The sequence below is a fragment of the Synchytrium microbalum genome (assembly GCF_006535985.1).
Source record: "Synchytrium microbalum strain JEL517 chromosome Unknown SmJEL517_scf0041, whole genome shotgun sequence".
Taxonomy (NCBI): Eukaryota; Fungi; Chytridiomycota; class Chytridiomycetes; order Synchytriales; family Synchytriaceae; genus Synchytrium; species Synchytrium microbalum.
In genome coordinates this window covers 36,265-55,736 of record NW_022158390.1, presented here as the reverse complement: position 1 = coordinate 55,736, position 19,472 = coordinate 36,265, and the positions used below count along the sequence as shown (strand labels likewise).

Here is a 19,472-nt window from a genome sequence, read left to right as displayed (position 1 = left end):
TGTTGCCGCTAGCCAATACAAGGCGAATCGAAGACGGCGTACCCCGCAAACACACCACCTTCTTGGGACTCAATGGATTTGGTACGTAGTAAATGTCCCCTCGCAACATTAATGTGTGTTGTTTCCTCCTCCGAAAGCCATATGCCAAATACTCCAAACTCAGAAACTACAGTCGATAGCTTGGCGACACCATCACGAACCATGACGTTCCTTTGAGAAATCGGTTTGACGAGATCCATTAAAATATAGGCGCCACGTTCTTCCAAAGACAGGGTCTCAAGCGCTGCTTTGATTGCCGGTCCAAATAGATTGTTGCCTAGTATAAAACAAGGTCTGACACTCCGTCTCTACATATCTCTGATATGTGAATAGCTGTCTTACCGCCCCCTTCTCGACTCGGCTTCATGACAAACCGGTCCGGATGTTTCAAGGCCTTCTGTATCGCATCGAGACCCTCTTCACTTTCATCCAGAGGATACAATCCCACAAAACAAGATCTGACGAGATTGGCTTCTTCAAGGTTTAAATACCGTTCTATCACTTGTGGCATGGCCAATACTTGTTGAACCTTCTTGGTTCCCATCAAGTGGTGAGCAATATTAGGACATTTGAGAGAGAGAGACTCCTCTATCAGTAGTCGGGCCTTCCATTCGCTCTCTGTAGGATAGTCTGACGGGGCATAACCAGCTCTGAAGTATGTCACTGCAATTTCTTGGTTGTCTCTAAGGTGCGTGTATGGTGGTAGCATTGGGACATAGCAAGAAACAAACCAGACGGGTGTCTCACATGATGAGCCTCGAGCCAGTTGACAATGACGCCCGCTCATGAATCTCAGATAGAGAGCGTCTGAGCAGTCTTAGATTGTCAAACTTTCGCATCAGCGTATATTCAATCCAGCGTTGATCGAATACGTTTTCCTCATCAGGCTGAACGACCATTAATACCACAGCACTAGGTGATTTCAAATGAATTAGTTCACTATCTGAAAGATCATACTGTCGTCTGAAACCAAGCGTAAACCCTTACTCTGCAACACCATAAAGTCTCCACGCTTGACCCAATCCTTCTGCGACAACGTCCAAACTTTCATTAACAGGCAGCTTTGGTTTACATGGCTTCGTCATTATGTTGATGAGATACGTGTGGAGAGCGGTCGTAAGAGCTGATAAGCTACTTCCAGATGCAGCAATCGTATTGTACTCGAGTTGAACAGGTTTGGCGTCGTCTTGAATCATGTAGTCAGATCTTGGAATCGCCAATGTCTTGGGCTAATATTGATATACAGTGAGGCTCTTCATATCAACAGAATGAGGAGAAGGAACATTAAGATTTACCTGTGTAGTGCCGTGCTCAAGCACATGCCGATGAATTTGGAGTAGACGACTTGTGAAATCGTCTACTTTGGCCACATCTTCCAGGGCATCAAGTAAGAAGTGTGGATCCCTCGAAGCAAGATCGGTGAGTTTTTGCAAAAGTGGCTGTAATTCACGTGTCCGATCATACGCCAGCCTATTGAGCACGATTTTGCAATTGTGAGATCAGTCACATCGTAGGTCAATGGAGGCTTCAGCCAAAGTACAAAACAGAGAGGATAACATACCGTGGTATGCATGAAGGATGGAGAGTAAAAGGAGCACATTTTGCGCCTCCCGACTCTGATTTCACAATCAACCCATTCGTCAGTGCAAAATCCGTTGCAGATCCCAGTAAGCGCATTAGATCTTCTGGGTCCTGGGCGATGAGAGCTGGTGCCATTGCTTGTTGAATCTGGGAAAACATGCAAAATGTTTGAGATCAATGTTCTGTTGGCGCAAGTTCTTACCAAACAACAAACCATGCAAATGTTTTCAGCTCAACGTCCTGTCGGTAGCAAACGTTCACATGCAAAAGGAATGTACGTTCTGCATAGTTCTGAGATTGACCATAAGGGCACTTACCAAGTTGGTGTAGTAGCAAGGTACTCTTTAAACAGTTCAACTAGAATTTTCTTGTCTTCTTGAAGCGTGCAGATGGTGGAAGCACTTGGTACAATCGAATCCACGAATTCTAAGATGTGTATGATGCGAGTAACTCAGTAACTCCCTGCCAGCACATACGAAAACAATAGTCAAATCTCCAACCAATCAGATTGCTCCGTTCATCTGGAGGTCGGAACAACGTAACAAACAGAACAAAAATCATCTGGAGAACAAAGAGAAAAGGACGCCATCCCAACATCAGATCTCGCTTCTGAACATTCTGGTATGTACCAATACTGGGCCACAATCCGTTTTATTGCGGCATCGTATCTCGCCTTTCCTCACTAATTTCTTACATTTCTCGAACAGCAGCTTCAGACATCCCAGTCATCCAGTGGCTGATTGTCTTGTTTGCGTATGGCGCTGGTTCGTCTCGAGGGAAGTGTTTCCCTCGAGACGCACCAGTTGACCTCCAAGCCAGGATGTCAAGCAAAACAAGCACTTTGGTACTGTGTGTTGTATAAATATGTTGTGAAATAGATATGAACCAAATCAACTGTTACAATGGAGTACAAGCGACAACTACTGGTGGGCCAGGTATATTGAACGTCTCGTACACCTCATCAGGCACAATCCAACTCTCATCCAGGACTCAGACTTTGGACGATAGGAGGTTTGGAGATTTCCCATCCCACATGTCACTTTAATTTCCTAAATTTTAAATAAACTTGGGAATCCAGTTTAGCCAAAAAAAAGCAATATAATACGGCCAACATACACTCACCACGACAAAAAAAAAGTGAGGCGCTAGTAAACCATTCATACCATGCTTTTACCAGCCACCACAGCAACCCATTCTCGCACCGCCGACCATCCTGCACCTCCCGCGCTTGCATCCTTACGAGCAGCTTCACCTGCACTCTTCACAAAAGCAGTCATCTCTGGAGTGACACCCTGATCCACAAATTTAGAAATCTCCTCCTTCAATACCACTCTACCTCCTATCCGCACATCGTTCAAAGCCCGCCCATACCCAGCAGCCTCCAGCATCACTGCGTCCTCATGCTGATCTCCCATCTGTGGCCACATCAACATCGGCACTCCAGCAGCAATAGACTCTGAAGCCGAGTTCCAGCCTCCGTGACTAAAGAAGAGCGACACTGCTGGATGAGATAGCGTCAGGTACTGGTCAACCCAGTCCACAACCAGTGCGTTCGGCTTATGGGTGAATATAGACGAGTCAAAGTACTCCTGTTGCTCTTTACGGATCGACCAGACAAAAGGCTTTTTATATGCGGCCAGGGTTTGAGCAATCTCGTTGACTTGCTCGGGACTCTCAAGCTGGTTGGTTCCAAAGGCTACGTATAGCACGGACGATGGAGCTTGGGCGTCCAAAAAGGCGGTGACTTCAGGATTTTGTTGACGGGTGTGGTCTCGTGGGGTATACAAGATGATGGGTCCAAAGTTGAATACTGGTACTGTGGGTGGGAAGTATGACTTGAAGCGAGACAGTTCACCATTCGCCAGTGGCTCCCACGAGTGTGATAGCACAGAAGTGCAATCAAAGAGTGACTACAAAATAGATTGGCGATGATATCAATGTTAGTAACAATCGTGTCGTTTCGTCGCATGATTTTACCAAGTCATTCTCTCCAAGCACTGCTACGACAGGAGGAGGTCCAACCACTTCACCAGGAGTATCCAGAGCGAGTTGAGCAGTAGATTGTGGAGTTATAATAGCATTGGCTGGAGGATTTTGATGAATGGCGGTATAGAATGATAACGGAGCAAGCAAGTGCCTAAATCCTATGACAAATCAGACAGGATCAGCACTGCAACGAGAAAAAGGCAGAGTATTTGGTGCCATTCGTACCATGAAAGGCAATACCCTTTGCCAAAACCTGGTTGGCAAGTGGACACATAAACCATTCCGCCAACACAGCGGTAGGCTTCGTTGACGACGACATCAGCGTGTCCAGATGCTTTAAGAAGGCATCGAAAATATTTTGGCGGGCCTCTCCAAATGATTGGGCTAGTGAAACAAGCATATTAACGGTTTGCTATGAAATCCACGCGAAGCAAATGTAGAGACACGTACCTCCACCCGCCTCGTTGAGATCAACCCAATTCAAATCGTCGTTTTCCCGTATATAGCCCTTTGCCTTGAGCATTGCCAGCAGAGCTGTTGGGAAACAGCAAGTAACGGTGAGATCATTGTGAGCTGCTAGGATCCGGGCTACTTGGATTAGCGGGATTGAGTGGCCAAGACCAGTTCCAAGTTCGATAGACACAGTGACAATGTGAGTCTTGTTCGTTGGCATCGTTCCTTACAAAAGCTATTGTGTTTTCTGATAGAGTGAGGATCTCGTGTTACAACAGTGCACGGTTATACGCTACGGTTATAGTTCAAGGGTCCTAAAATCAACTACTGGCAAACGCAGACACCATAGCTGTTTGCTAAACGTTCCGGTATTTTCAATTGCTAGCCTCATACGCCATGGATCGTTTTATGCAGTGTTGGGGGCAAGGAGGTTTTATTGTTGAATAAACAGCCAGAACACAATTCCCTGGTGAGCCGTACTGACTAAGTCGGCAATACAACAATACGATACCAAGCAAATGCCGGTAGGCGAGGGAGACACCCGCATCGCTGAGGGGGTGCCGAAAGATCACAACGTTCTACTTACCACCTTACAATATTACAGTTTCATCCACATTGAAAGCGTAGAGACCATAGACCAATGTAAACTGCCACTACCACGTATCGTTTTCTCCAAGCTGCAGAAGCTGCAGGCCTTGAAATCCTGTCTTGTTGAATGAAATCATCGTTGCGTCATTTCCTCAATATTTCATTGCCACACATAAGCCAACAGCATCCGAGTGAGCGCAAACTCTGCAGAACTCTCTCCTCATGCAGAGCGACAAATCGTATCAGAGCCTCTCGCTTTCTTTCGCGCTTCATCTCGACAACTAATAACTCTGAAAAACTCTAAAAATCTTCGCAAACGGTTCTAAAATTCAGAGAGCCTATCGCGAGATCTAGCCGATATCTCATCAATGCCCTACTTACTCGTACTCTCCAAATGTGCGAAAATACTGGGGAGTTTTAATATGTCGTGTAAGCAATAATCGTTATTTTAACTTATATGATTCTATCTACAAAGTGCATCTCTAGCTTTAATCAACTCATTCAACACGGCCTGTTGTGACTCAATAGCATTATTAAGCCATTCCTTCATACCCGTTTCAAGCATAACACGACGTTCTGAATGTAATCGTTCCATTTCCGCCAAAGTCACGTTAAAGATGGTTCCTATACGTGCCCTTGTGGCATTATTTAATATAGCAGAGGCTGATGTGGATGATGTGGATGACGTTGAAGTAAGGTCTCGTTCAACAAGTTCATCATATCGGTCTGAAGCAAATCCATGCATTTGGACTAGAGGTGTATATCCCATTAGTAGTGAAGAGTAGGACTTGATCACGATCAAGAAGGGATTCAAGGTGGTTTTGGTCTAATGATTTCGAGTTTGTGAGAATGACGAGGTCAACAAAAAAAACTAAATTCGCGACCGACAATGTGTTTGGCGAACACCGACCTGAGTCCTGGCGATGTTCGAGATGGAATGCAAATGACTAGCAGCAGCCACCATTCCTTGACCAAATGCAAAACATTCTAGAAGGCAAGATGCTTGAACAAGGCGTTCTCGTAAAATGGTGTTCACTACCAAACCATGCGCATACCTCTGCAACCCTCACGCCAACACCAAGAGAGACTACGAATATTGCGTCCATCTTCATCCCTGTCAGCGGAGGTCCCTCGCGCCAACGAGTCCATCGAGGTAGCGAGAGCTGAATACTGTTTCGACAAAGCTGGGAAAAGTACAGGGCCACATGAGACATTTGCTTCAATTAGGCACTAAAAAAGCCTTCAAAAAATATTATGACGCTCGTACCATCAACGACAGCCTCATGACGCTGACCAGCCTCCAAAAACGGAACGACATGTTTTTGAAAGAGTTCTAGATGTGTTCCAAATCGAGACATGGCTACTGGATCACCGTCTTCAGGTACATTGAATTCAGGATGCTAAAAAAGAACGAATTGGTCCATCCATAATACTCCAGATTTTGTTGAGGACACAACCACGCTCAACACAAGAGAGAAAAAAGGACGAAAGATACGTACATAAACCCGTTTGAAGAATGTAGCAGACATATTCCCAGCATCAAACATGGATGGCGCCCTATTCCCACCAGAGACAATAACAGCATTACTAAACTTTGAGATTCCCTTCTTCCATTCGCTCTCATCTAGTCCTTCTGCTGAGGGAAGCGTATTCTCAAATACAAGCATATCATCAATCCAGCGTCTCGACTCCCTGCTAAAGACATTGCCGGGTATCGATGAGCGCTTTTCGCCACCACAAGACAAGAAGAATAAGACTGCTGGTTCGTTCCGTAGAACTGGATGATGAATAACGGATGACAAGTATACTTCAATCTCTCGTCTACGACGTTCAACTCTTGCTACATCGAATCTCGTGGATCCAGAGTTTACTGCATAGTTTTTGCTTGGAATAGATGGTAGTATGATAGATGGTGGCGGAAATCGTTCAAGTAGACGGTCGTGAAGCCATTCGACTTGTTTGAAGCGTCGATCTACGGTAATCACATGATACGATGAGGTCTGATTTGGTATATGAGCCGAGCTTTCCGCTACATCATCTGGGAACTAGGCAAATTGAATTAGAGTTATTGTGAGATCGGAGAGAACAAACCCTCAAACTCATATATGACCATTACCCAAGAGTTGATGCGATACGTGACGAATTCTTCTAGAACCACCTGCTGACTTTGGTCAAGAATACGCCTCTTGACTGGCCTTCGAACTGAGATGAGAAAAGGTGGAATTGTGCCTTGCCATTTGGGGCCAGCCTGATTTTTCGAGTTAGAATAAAATCCTCATATCGAGTTTGCTCCAACAAAAAAATATGATCGAATGAGGACATACCGTGATGTAGTGACGGTCTCGAGCAGAATCATCATCACTATCAGTAGTTTGCAACGAGCGTCCTCCAGAACGACCCTCAGGCCCTCCAACCCCACCAGTACTAATATACTCGTGAAGACTATTATCCGAAAACATTGAGAGGAATATTCGACGTAATGTGCCTTGCAATTTGCCAGCTACGAGACCAGCGACTGATGAGATATTTGCGAGCGGTGAAGCGTACGCCAACGTTGGTTGTTGATCAAGGGACAGTAGTCTTTCCCAGTTACTGCTGGTCAGTGTATCGGCATCTCCAATCATTGAGTTTCGTGGATATAGTGCGTTTATTGGAGCATCTTCATCTGGTGAAGACGATAGTAAAGGTTCGTCGTCGTCCTTGTCGTAGAAGTCGTCATGGTCTTCATCTTGAGCTGATGGTGCACCCATGAACTAGAGAAAGATAAAAAAAAGATAGATCGAGATTCAATTATTAGCGATATTTCACTATTTTACAAACCTGTAGATAGCTCAACGGTACAAAACCAACCATTCCACTGGCATTCTCACACTGGCACCATCCAGGACTGACTTCCACATTCATGGCAACACCACCACCTTGTCGCATAGCGAGTAAAGTTTCCTTAATGTCATTACAACCAAAGACCGTCACACATTCACCACTAGTCAAGCTCAACATTTCTGTAGCTGATGGATCGGGCGTGAAGTCATATATAGCATACCCTGCGTATATAGGAACGACATGCAAGGTATCATCACCACCACGACCAGTACTATGACTGCTTTGTTTACTAGATGAAGGTGCGGGTGGAAGAATCTGTCCGCTGTCCTGTATTGATACGAGCGCTACCAAAGGCGGTCGTTGACCAGGTAACCCAGTCAAAGAAAAGAGTAGGTCTTCTTGTTTTGACGTCGCGCTCTTATTAGTAGACGCGATACTCTTTTTGGATGGTGAAGTGCTCTTATTGAAAGGTGCAGTACCAGCACTAGCACTAGTAGACATTGCAGTCATTGCGAGACTCTCATCACTTGGCTTTCGTATGGTTTTACCACCTCGTCGCTCAAGTATCCTCGCATGAGCTAGCTCGAATTCTGATGATGTTTGCTGTACTGATACAGTGTCTTTATTATGTGGTTGGAGTCGTTCTTCGAGAAGCTCATGACGACTTGTGGGGAAAATAGTAGGTCGATCTGATTCGTGATGGGTTTGAGATTCTAGATCTGGTAGTTCTGACATTTTTTCATGTATATCATCATTACTATGGCTTGTTTCACTGTCTATGCTCTGGTTGCTGGAGCTGATGGCATCAAATGTGTGTTCTGTAAGCCTAGCTCGTCGTCTGATTCGACTTGAGGTAAGTGTCGTAGGCTTTTCAGGAACTGGAGGCATAGCAGCAGGCTTCCTCTTTCGTGAGGGGATCGTGGGAGGAGTACTAGCTTTCGGTTGGTTTTGTTTTTGATGTTGATCACGATCAATACTGCTCACTGGAGACGAGGCGCTCGGTCCATCTATACTGGTTGTGATCATTGTAGCTCTGTTCCTCTACACTCAACCAATACGTGACCGAACGGACCTTCCTGATGTGTTTCGAGTGGTTGGGAACATGTTGTGCCAAGTTCCAAATCGAATAATGAACCGTGTTATTTCGCGATTTATTCAATGTACTAATGTACTGTATTTCTTTATTTATTTCAAATTTCAAAGACTTGAACTATCTCACAAATTCCACTAACAAATCTACACATCTGCTTCTTGCTCCTCATCATCACCACCACCGGCTCGTTCAATCACTGCATCTTTCGCCGAAAGAGCATCGAGTCGTACTCCTATGTAGCTGGGAAATCTAGGAACCTTGTCTGGTGTAAGTTCCTAAAACGAACGATCTGTCAATGAGGTAGTCAGTTTGCATGCGTTGCATGCATCATACCTGAAAACGATATGTAATGATTGCTCCAATCTTTGGAGGCTTGTCCCTTTCGTTGTCCGACAGACCAGTACCTAAACCAAGTCTTAGCGTCAGTTCATGAAATCAAGCTTCTGCTCCTGTCGACATCAAGTATGTAACCACCTGTGGCATGGAATGGGACACTCCCTGATTCAAATCACCAAAACAGTGCTTACCACAAGAGAACATCTTTCCAGATTCCATTTCACATTTCAGAGAACCAACACGACCTGCGTGTTTGCCTTTGCCAGGTTCGTACCCAACCACTTTTGCTTCGGCATCGTAAAATGTCTTGACTTTGAGGAGAGTGCTGCTTCGTTTAGGCTCATATAAGCTCCCAGGTTTTCTGAGCATTAGCCCTTCTCCCTTCAGCTTCTCTACCTCCTTCAGATACTCAAAGAGATGATCACGAGATTTGCATATCGTGTGTTCAACGACTCGCGCAGTCTTTGGATTATGTTTGGCAACATACGCCTTGATTGCTTTGACTCGATCTTCGAATGGCTGTGATCCCAAGCTCGGAGAATCAAAGATCTGATACGTAATAGTATCCCACAGCTTCGAGTTGATAGTCTTAACTACTGACACTGTGGCCGAAAATTGGTTTCTTCCACCGAAAAGTTCACCATCCCAAGACTGGTCTCTCGGGAAGTCTTAAGAAGTATAGAGTAAGCGCTGGTATAAAGGCTTAAGAAAGTAATCGAATGACTTGCCTTTGGAGAAGAAGTCTGGCGCTGTGAATGGGTTTCCAAGCCGACTGTAGAACTTCTGTTCGGTATGATCCCAGAAAGCCCTCACACCATCGAGCTTTTCGGACATCCACCATCCTGTTGGATCCTTACCAGTATTGAGATCCCATTTGTTTGCCTTAAAAAAAGTTTGAAATCATTATGGGCTATTTGATGCAACCACAAGAAACTGCACTATACCAATAGTACAGCTACAGTTTTCTTGTTGGACTTTGTAGAGCTGGCTGCTGCCTTCTTTCCTTTTCCAGCTGGTGATGACTTGGCGTTGACGAAAGCATCGCCCAGCTTGTAAGATAGTCGAGCAGTTTCATAAGCTTCACCCAAAGTTTCCTTCAGATGTTTGCAAGTTCTGGCGTCCGTTGGACCACCTAAAGGCGAAATGCCCATCGTAAAATGTGTTTCTCTGATTGTGACTGACATTTCATACCATTATTTCTCCAAGCGGGACAGGTACAGTAGTAATGGTCTGAAGTACGTTTTAAGTGATATACGGATGACGAAGACTGTGATGACACATCTAATTTGTCTCCATCTTGCAATTCTCGTTTGGGCTTCAGCCCTTTGAATATTAATACTCCATTCTCTTCGACCATTCCATCTTCAGAATCGTCAGCTTTCGAAGCTATAGGTGGAGATGATGCGGCTTGTGGCTGTACAGCATCAGACTTTTTGGGTTTTTTGGAAGGCCGAGCTTGTTGTTCTTCGTCGTCTTCCACATCAGTATCTTCATCTTCATCGTCCTTCACAGCGCTTGAGGCGACAGTTTTACGTTTTGGGCGAGTTGTAGCAGCGGTATCATTATTTGTTGTTGTTGTGGTGGGATTTGGGACAGTTGCTGAAGGGTGCGAGAAGTCCTTTAGATGTTGAGGGTTCTTGCGATAACATTTTTCACCATAAGGACAAGCAGGCAAGGCGTCCGACATTTTGAGGGCATAAAAGTAAGTCTCGGATTTCCTCTGTTGCGTTCCTATAGTGTGAATTGTCAAAGGGTTTGATCTTTCACACAGAGACAATACGGAAGACAGAGGCGATACATACTAAAAGATGACAGCGATGCACTGCCTACGACCAATAAGAAATCGCCTGAGAGAGCTAATTAACCTGTAAGTGGTATATTCGTGAGCTCTGTGAAATTCAGGAATTGTTTGTTCGTTGGACGCGACAACACAAAGTACGGTACATCTAACTCTTTAACTGTTAGAGATGGACTATGGAATTTCTCGCTCCTGCCAGAAGGCTATGTCTATACTGGTGCCCGCTTCCCAAATACACGGGTCATCGCTGTCCCTGGATCATGGAATGACCAATTTGGAGAAAACCGTGATGAGCTTGGTGTCGGATGGTATGAATTGGACCAAATGTACATTCCTGAATCATGGGCAAAGAGGTGTATACACATACGGATTGGATCTGCAAATTACAAGGCTACGGTTTACGTGAACACCGTCCTGGTTGGGACTCACGAAGGAGGACATGTTCCATTTGCCTTTGATATCACCCGTTTCCTGAATATTGGATTTCCAAACAACAAGGTCACCATCGCTGTCGAGAATCTCTCTTCTGCTACACGTATTCCTGCAGGGGTCGCATCTGCACTATTCTCAGGATTCCCATCTGTCTCATACGACGTAAGCTTTCATCGTTGTGGCCGTTTGATATGTGACTCATCTCTTTTCTCTTTCAGTTCTTCCCGTACGCCGGTATTCACAGATCTGTCGTGATTTGTTCTGTACCAGCCCTTCACATTACAGACGTGACAGTCACAAGTACAATAACCGGCACCACAGCTACCGTAACTGTAGACGTTGAAACATCATCGACCACGCATAAAGGACCGCTGAGACTGGACGTTGGTGGCGTGTTTCCTAATGGTCGAGGACACGGCGTGATTCGTATACCGCATGTGCACCGATGGTCTTGTCAGGATCCATACCTTTACACCTTATGTGTTGCTCTTGAGACATCTTCGGGACCAACTTCAACACTAGATCAGTATACGCTAAAGATTGGTGTTAGAACAATTGAAGTGCGGGCGACTAAAATCTTATTGAACGGTATGAACGTTCAACATCTTCCGGTCTGATTCGTCTTATGGATGACGCTAGTGTCTAAAAATCTTGTGGTAACGCTTCTAGGTCAGCCAATCTTGCTAAAAGGGTTTGGACGACACGAAGACTTCCCTCTCAATGGACGTGGTTTCAATTCTGCTGTTGCAGTAAAAGATCACGCTTTGATGCATTGGATTGGTGGTACGTTATTATCATACCGCCTATTCTCAGATTTTGTTTGAAACTTACCACCACTCGTCAAAATAGCCAACAGTTATCGTACAAGTCACTACCCTTACTCTGAAGAGGATTTAGATTTAGCAGACCAACAAGGACTCTTAGTCATTGATGAAAGTAAGACTCTATTTCACGGGTTGTCAGTTTCAACACTTTGCTGACTGTCCTGGCCAATTCCTTCTGTTCTCAGTACCTGCTGTGTCATTAAACTTTAAGGCAGACAACGATTCAAATCTTCCGATATTGCTGAAAAACTGTAAAAATGCGTTATCGGAACTTGTCACTCGAGACAAGAATCGTACAAGTGTCATCGCATGGAGTGTGTGCAATGAGGTAAAGTGATTTTACAGACAATTGATTGACATTAAAATCTCATCAGTGGTTATCTAGCCAATCCCCAATTCAAGACGAGGCAACAGCCCTCCAGGAGTATCGCCCATTGGGCGCGACATCGAAACAGAGTTCATGTCATCACTCGTCAGTCATGTAAAAGGGCTCGACTCGACTCGGCTAGTAACTTTTGCAGGACTCGAAAACGGCAGTCTAGATAGCTGGCTCTCTCAAATGGATTTCATATCTGTCAACAGATACGCTGGATGGTATTCACTAGGAGGTCAAATCAATAAAGCTAGAGAAGCCCTTTCAATAGAGTTAGACGCTCTACATAATCGTCATCCAAACAAGCCAATCATCATATCGGAATTTGGAGCAGACACAATCGCAGGCTCACACTCACTAGAACCTGAGATGTTTTCTGAAGAGTATCAACTGGAATTGATACGAATGTATCTGGACGTTTGTGATGAACGCTCAGAGTATATGGCTGGCTATCATATCTGGAACTTGTGTGATTTCAAGACCAGCCAGGGGTTTAGTAGAGTTGGGGGTTATAATTTGAAGGGTGTGTTTACGATATTGCGTCGACCAAAGATGGTTGCGCATTATTTGAGGTCTCGTTGGAATGAGGCTGCTACAAATCATGTTTGGAAGTTATAGTATAGACTGAACGTCGTTCAACCATTTCTGGATTTTGTGAAGTTCGTCGACGTTAGACACGTTTGTTTACCGAATTTGCTAAACCTTTGTACATGTCGTGTTTATGAATACGTTTACATTTCATATGAATGTAAAACTACGGCTCTATAGCCTTTGACATTGGGGAAGTTACCGATTTGAGGGGAAGAGGAGCGAGGAGATGGCTACATAGCCTTGCTATTCAAGAAGCGTGAAGGGCACCGGCTTGCTCAGCGTGGTGTTGCAGGTAGGTATGTATAGGGCTGGGAAGTGTCTCTCGCAGAATTGGGAAGAGGTTGTCGCTCAAATTTCGTTTCGATCCACGAACAGCCAAAAGGCACCACTCACCAACCTCACATACCATTGCAGGCAATCGACGGACTTGAAGTCCTAATGCATGCATTTCGATCAAACGCCGGGAAAAGGCGTGGTTCGTGTGCAAGAAACAGACGGAACTCCCACCCAGCATGAAGAATCAGTAGGTTGCAGAAGTCACGAGCATTTGCCTTGATTAGCCACTTACAAGGTTGGCTCGTCTCAATATCAAGGCTAGTCAGCACAACGTTTAGCCCAACTGAAAACCATTTGAGACTCACTATCGTCCATTTGGATCTTCCAGAGACTGGATTCGGCTTGTTTTTGTATGATCTACGAATGCGACAATTAAGGTTAAAGTTTGATAGTAGAGGAGTTTGAATCTCAATGGAAACTTACAGGTCCAAGTACAGGATGATCAGCAAACGGCGATGAGAGGACCAAATAAAAGTACGTCAGTTTCTCAGAGGAATGCAGTGGTATGGAAAATCTCATATTTGAAGCTACCAACAGCTGGTGTTGCATTTGTTGCTTTTGTAGACCAAAAGGCACGAGCGGTAAACACCAGTTTCTAGCTATCAAGTGCCAATCTGTTGCTTCAAGGCCAATTTGACGTGCCGCTGAAGCATACTAATGCTGCCATCATATTGTATTTACCCGTCCTCAACTAGAGTTTAACTTTGGCGTCAGTTTCACGTTTCGGTATGGATTTCAGGTCCAGTATTCATGTTGGAGACTACGTCACTCAGTCAGAGCTCCAGCAAGGTGTCGTTATTACGAGCGTCACTCTGTATTGTATTTTGCCGGAGCCCCTGGGACAGAGATTCTCATGCTCCATCTCCGGGCACTTTGGCTTTTTCACGTATCCTTGCAGCGTGATACCCTTTGCATGACACCAAACAGGTCCTCGTAGGAGACAGAAGCAGCTTGGCATTGAAGGCCTCCCTCGTCTTGGCATAGTGGATGGCATCTATTTCCCTCACCATGGAGATTCGTTTGCTAACGTTACTGTCTATAATGCTACAGTCTAGCTGAAACTGGAGGGGGCGAATGAGCCAAATTCTTGTTAATTCGTGTTTAATAACATACCACTGTGACAGGCCAATACTTACCGTCACTAGTGCTTCGAAGTTTGGCAGCAAACAGTTTCGTTTCTTCACAAGACAACCAAGTCAATATACGAAGCCCTGTGTGCTGGAGAGTCTTTTTAAGCGCTTCAAGGGGGTATCGATACTCATTTTTGTGGTGTCGAGGTTCCCATTTCGATTACGAAGTCTGTGTTTCCATGGTTGAATGCTTATAAAGAATCTGGATAGACTTTGTGCACTGAACGACGCGGAAACTGATGAAATATTATTCTACCTCAAGTGTGTTGAGGAATTGAATCACGATGTGTAGCTACATATTTGTCACGACGACCGATGTGCAGCTCCCCAACTTATTAAACCATTTTGAAAACCAAGTTGCCATATTCCAAGAGAGAAACGAAACGCTAACGTATCTCATCCACTCAAATATGGCTTATATGAGTCGACGTCTTATTGCTATGGCACTCATTACTTTAGGAAATGCGCAAAGTGTAAGAGCTACGACTTGTTTACGCAAATTCAAAGTATTAATCAAGCAGCAAGTAGCCTGGTACTCTGACACCAGAAACTCAGCCGAAATTCAATATACAGCAATGTACTGCTGCCGGATGTACTAGTGGTAAGTAACTATTTCCATACTGCAAGTTGTGCAACTATCCGCAGTTGCGGCATTGCCACTTGCGACTACATCTGGCCTCTTGAGCTCTTTCATATGGTCTACTTCAGTCAGTGGCTCTTCTACTGATTGTTTCAGCATTTGGAAGCATTTGGAAGTCCTTTTGCGTTGCAGTCCTTTTGTTTTGCTTCACTTGACACAATTCCCACCAGTACCCGGTACATTGACTGTAGACGCTAACTGGAGATGGTTCCACACGTCTAATGGCTCGACAGGCTGTTACAATGGAAATAAATGGGATGCAACTTTATGTCCAGATGGCAAGACGTGTGTCAAGAACTGTGTGCTTGAAGGTACGTTCTACACAAGTGTTCTGTCATGAGAACGCAACTAATCAAATGTTATTGAAGGTGCTGATTATACTGGTTCCTATGGCATTACGTCTGACGGAAACGCCGTTACGTTGTCGTACGTGACTGCCGGCAAATACGCGATGAACATTGGCTCTCGCTTGTTCCTTTTGGCTTCAGATACGAAGTACAGAATGTTCAATGTTTTGGGAAAGGAGCTCAGCTTCGACGTTGAATTATCCAGCCTTGGTTGTGGTTTGGTATGTGATGTCGCGATGCTGAAATTCAGTATGTTGCAAAATGTTGGACACGTTTCATATATTTAGAATGGTGCTTTGTACTTCTCGGCTATGGATGAAGATGGTGGCGTTGCCAAATACCCTACAAACACTGCTGGTGCTAAGGTTTGAAATTCATTTGCTTTTTTTGGTTTGATGGTGTTTTTACACCACGATGACCACGGCTACGGACCTGTGATGTGTATCTACCACAACATGGTGCTAAAAATGTGTTTTATTTTGTCTTTTAAAGTACGGAACCGGCTATTGTGATGCCCAGTGTCCCCGAGACGTAAAATTCATCAACGGCGAGGTCAGTGGTCTCGTTTTGTGATTGAACAGTCAATCTGATGCTTACGAACTCTTTATTTCCCAGGCCAATGTTGGAAATTGGACACCCTCCACCGTTGATATGAACGCCGGAACTGGCCAGTATGGAACATGCTGTGCCGAAATGGATATATGGGAGGCGAACTCCATTTCTTCAGCATATACACCACACGTCTGTAGCGTCACCAATCAGACTCGTTGTGCTCAAGGTGCTGAATGTGGTGATGGTGCTGACCGATACAACGGGTTATGTGACAAGGACGGGTATGACGATTTCAAGTTTGCAATCAGAGCCCAAGTATGGATGGCTAACGAAATTGCACATAGGTGTGACTTGAACACTTACCGTATGGGTCAACCAGGCTTTTATGGACCTGGTGCTACTGGCGGTATTGATACGACGACCAAATTCACAGTGGTGACCCAATTCATCACATCCGATGGTACACCAGCCGGAACCCTAACTGAAATAAAGAGAAAGTACATTCAGAATGGGAAAGTAATCGAAACCCCAAGCACCAATGTCACTGGAATGCCAGCCTACCAGTCCGTTACCGATAAATTCTGTAACGACCAAAAGACTGCATTTAACGATACCAATGCATTTGGAAAAATGGGTGGACTTGCTGCAATGGGTCAGGCCATGCAAAAGGGCATGGTCTTGGTTATTTCTCTATGGACTGACAATGCCGCAAATATGTTGTGGCTTGATAGTAGCTACCCGCCGACCAAGAGCCCAGGTTCTCCTGGTGTAACTCGAGGTAAGGCGTTCTCCCTTGCGCACGTTTGTTTGATTACCTGGTACTAGTGGGTTTGTTTCAGAATTCTTAATCTTTATTGGGTTATAAGGCACATGCTCTCCACAATCTGGTGTACCGGGAGATATTCAGAATCAAATGCCGAATGCCAAGGTTACATTTAGCAATGTGAAGATTGGTGATCTTGGTACTACTACTCAAGCTGGTGCAAACCCGGCTGGTGCGACCATTGCACCGGTGCCTAAATGAAGCGCTGTAAAGGTAAGTGCTCAAGTAGATTTGTTGAGACTGGGAAACTTGTGTATCATGGCTGACAGTTACTCCTTTCCTGCTTAGCGAGTTTTCAGCCAAGAAATCGTGATATCTGTTTTGGTTGATATGGGCTTCAGACTCTTGGTTTCAACATTGGGACTTTTGTACTCTGCACTCTTTCTTTTGTGTGTTTTTGTTGCTCCAATGCAATAAAGTTTCATTTACTTTACGTTGATTTTCTGGTTTCATATGGTGATGAAACTTTGAAAACTTTTGCAATAAATAGCATACCACACTGGTTTCATATGGTATGAAACTTTGAAAACTTTTGCAATAAATAGCATACTACATACAAAAATATAAGCGAATGTATACATATAGAAGCACGTAGACTATGGTAGAAAAATCTTCAGTGAATTGAACCCTGTTCGTCGAAAATGTGCTTTGCGTCCATTTGCAAAATTCCCAAGGCAAAGAAACCTGGAGAGAGCTCAACACACTTGTAATTGGGAATGTATCATTCAAGATCCGCTGGAAAACAATCATCTTCTTTCTCTCTGTCATTTTCCGGCTCCACCGCGACGTGGCGAAAATAGTAGGTGACCCAACCGCTTTAATCACCAACACATCAATTCGTCAAATTTTTAACGTTGATCGAGACACAAGGGGCGCATTCAGCATCTTAGAAGGTATTTCGTTTACTCCAATATTGATGGCCAAGAAGATCCGCGCTAGGAGTACTGTCACCACCCTCGAGGAAGATGCAATTTGGTCTGTGGATGCGTCTGGTGCGTTTACAAGATTGCAACTAATTAAGTTTAAACTTGATTTAAATTGCTCGTTTAAACTGTTTTGGGTGTTTTTTGGAACGCTTGACCGTCAATCCTCACTCAATCTGAAATTCAGACAGCTAATTCAACTTTGCTCGCGTTTTGATACTAGTTGCTGTCCCTGACGATGTAAGACTTGTGACAACTTCTGAATCATCTTCTCTTGCTCCATTTGATGACATGAAAATCGTGAGACCGTTCATTGCCGAATTCTTTGGGACGTTTTTGTTCGTCTTTTTCGGAACTGCTGCCGTAACATCTGGTGTAATTGTTGGAGCACTTCAAGGGCTTTGGCAAGTTGCAAGTGTGTGGGGCTTTGGTTTGGCTGTTGCAATCTACTGTTCATCTGCATCGGGTGCTCATTTGAATCCAGCAATCACTCTTGGAATGGCTGTTTGGAATGGGTTTTCGTGGACGGATGTTCCTGGATATATCATTTCACAGTTTTCAGGAGCGTTTATGGCTGGTATGGTGTAAGGTTTTGAAAGTATTGTCTTGTGTGAGGAAGGCAGTGGTCGCTTATTGGTTTTTCCTCTAGAAACCTGACGCTATATTCATCTGTGATTGCAGACTACGAGTCAGCTCACAGCATTGTGCGCGGAAGTGCTCAATCCATTAGGTCTGCTATGGTATTTGGAGAGGTAATGAATGCCTTTCGATTTCTGCTGGTTGATCGCGAGCATCAGAGCTAACCGATATATTCGTCAGTACTATCCCAATCCAGCAGTCTTCACAGATGGAAACCTTGTTGGTCTGCAAGTAGCGTTGACAGTCGAGATCTTTGGAACTGCAATATTGATATTTGTCATACTCTCATTGACTGATCCGAAAAACAAGTCTGTGATGAACGGCTTTGAGCCATTCATGATTGGGTAAAATGGTCTCCTGGGCAGTATTTTGTACATGTTTGCTAACCTTCTAAACAATAGGTTCACACTCGCCATCTTAATCGCCGTCCTTGCTCCTCTGAACCAGGTAAGTTTGCTCTCTGCAATGCTCTTCGGTGCCGTAACAATCATCGCATAACACCATTGTCCCTATTTAGTGTGGGCTGAACCCAGCACGAGACTTTGCTCCACGAGTCGTTGCCTACTTTGCAGGATGGGGATCAGTAGCGATGGACGGATGGTGGGCTTATGTAGTTGGACCTATTGTTGGTGCTCAAATTGGAGCTATGTTGAATGTCGCCCTCATGCGAGAGCATTAGGATTGATTGCTACTAAAGGATTCTCAGACGTGTTAGGTAGGCTTCAGAGGTACACTGTGTGATGACTGTGTGGTATCATATAAAATATGTTGTAAAATATACATATAGTAAGCCAAAATCAACTATTTACAGAAACACTATGAGGTAACAAGTATACTTATGAGCGAAGAATGTTGAATCTCTCATACACCTCATCAGGCACAATCCAACTGTCAGGACTCCATGGGTCACCCACACAAACCGCCTTATCAATCAGCAGATTACATAACGACTTTAGATCAATACACCGTCCATATTTAAGTATTTGGGCCTTCAATGCAAAACATGGTGGTGTGTTTGCGCATCTGTCAATCTCTCGCTCCGTTCCAAAGTCGTCTGGAGGACCACACCCGTCTGGTTCACACTGATTAGACAAGACTTCCTGTGTAGCTGGTCTGGTAGAAGTGCTGCTACATCCACAACTAGTATCGGTTGATTCCCACACAT

The 19,472-nt window shown here is 44.5% G+C and overlaps 5 protein-coding genes across 5 annotated transcripts; 2 read left to right on the top strand and 3 right to left on the bottom strand.

Annotated features, from left to right (window-relative positions):
• Positions 1-8: 8 nt before the first annotated feature.
• Positions 9-1,755, bottom strand: GSH2 (glutathione synthase; the record flags this gene model as incomplete). Its single annotated transcript, XM_031170976.1, has 6 exons — positions 9-316; positions 382-722; positions 787-951; positions 1,027-1,268; positions 1,335-1,509; positions 1,601-1,755. The coding sequence occupies 6 exons, from the start codon at positions 1,753-1,755 to the stop codon at positions 9-11; spliced, it is 1,386 nt and encodes a 461-aa protein (XP_031023054.1).
• Positions 1,756-5,110: 3,355 nt separating this feature from the next.
• Positions 5,111-8,496, bottom strand: SmJEL517_g05047 (uncharacterized protein; the record flags this gene model as incomplete). Its single annotated transcript, XM_031170975.1, has 8 exons — positions 5,111-5,473; positions 5,558-5,634; positions 5,703-5,831; positions 5,915-6,047; positions 6,147-6,692; positions 6,764-6,895; positions 6,972-7,400; positions 7,468-8,496. 8 exons carry the CDS (start codon positions 8,494-8,496, stop codon positions 5,111-5,113), a joined length of 2,838 nt encoding a protein of 945 aa, XP_031023049.1.
• Positions 8,497-8,706: 210 nt separating this feature from the next.
• On the bottom strand, positions 8,707-10,586 carry SmJEL517_g05046 (uncharacterized protein; the record flags this gene model as incomplete). The annotated part of the gene is made up of 6 exons (XM_031170974.1): positions 8,707-8,838; positions 8,897-8,967; positions 9,091-9,567; positions 9,673-9,781; positions 9,844-10,031; positions 10,091-10,586. 6 exons carry the CDS (start codon positions 10,584-10,586, stop codon positions 8,707-8,709), a joined length of 1,473 nt encoding a protein of 490 aa, XP_031023048.1.
• A 4,207-nt stretch (positions 10,587-14,793) lies between these two features.
• Positions 14,794-16,946, top strand: SmJEL517_g05045 (uncharacterized protein; the record flags this gene model as incomplete). Its single annotated transcript, XM_031170973.1, has 9 exons — positions 14,794-14,856; positions 14,912-14,984; positions 15,194-15,334; positions 15,392-15,591; positions 15,658-15,735; positions 15,863-15,922; positions 15,986-16,203; positions 16,267-16,700; positions 16,789-16,946. The coding sequence occupies 9 exons, from the start codon at positions 14,794-14,796 to the stop codon at positions 16,944-16,946; spliced, it is 1,425 nt and encodes a 474-aa protein (XP_031023047.1).
• Positions 16,947-17,661: 715 nt separating this feature from the next.
• SmJEL517_g05044 (uncharacterized protein) lies at positions 17,662-18,986 on the top strand (the record flags this gene model as incomplete). Its single annotated transcript, XM_031170972.1, has 6 exons — positions 17,662-17,737; positions 17,892-18,252; positions 18,318-18,420; positions 18,488-18,651; positions 18,709-18,754; positions 18,825-18,986. The coding sequence occupies 6 exons, from the start codon at positions 17,662-17,664 to the stop codon at positions 18,984-18,986; spliced, it is 912 nt and encodes a 303-aa protein (XP_031023046.1).
• Positions 18,987-19,472: the final 486 nt, after the last annotated feature.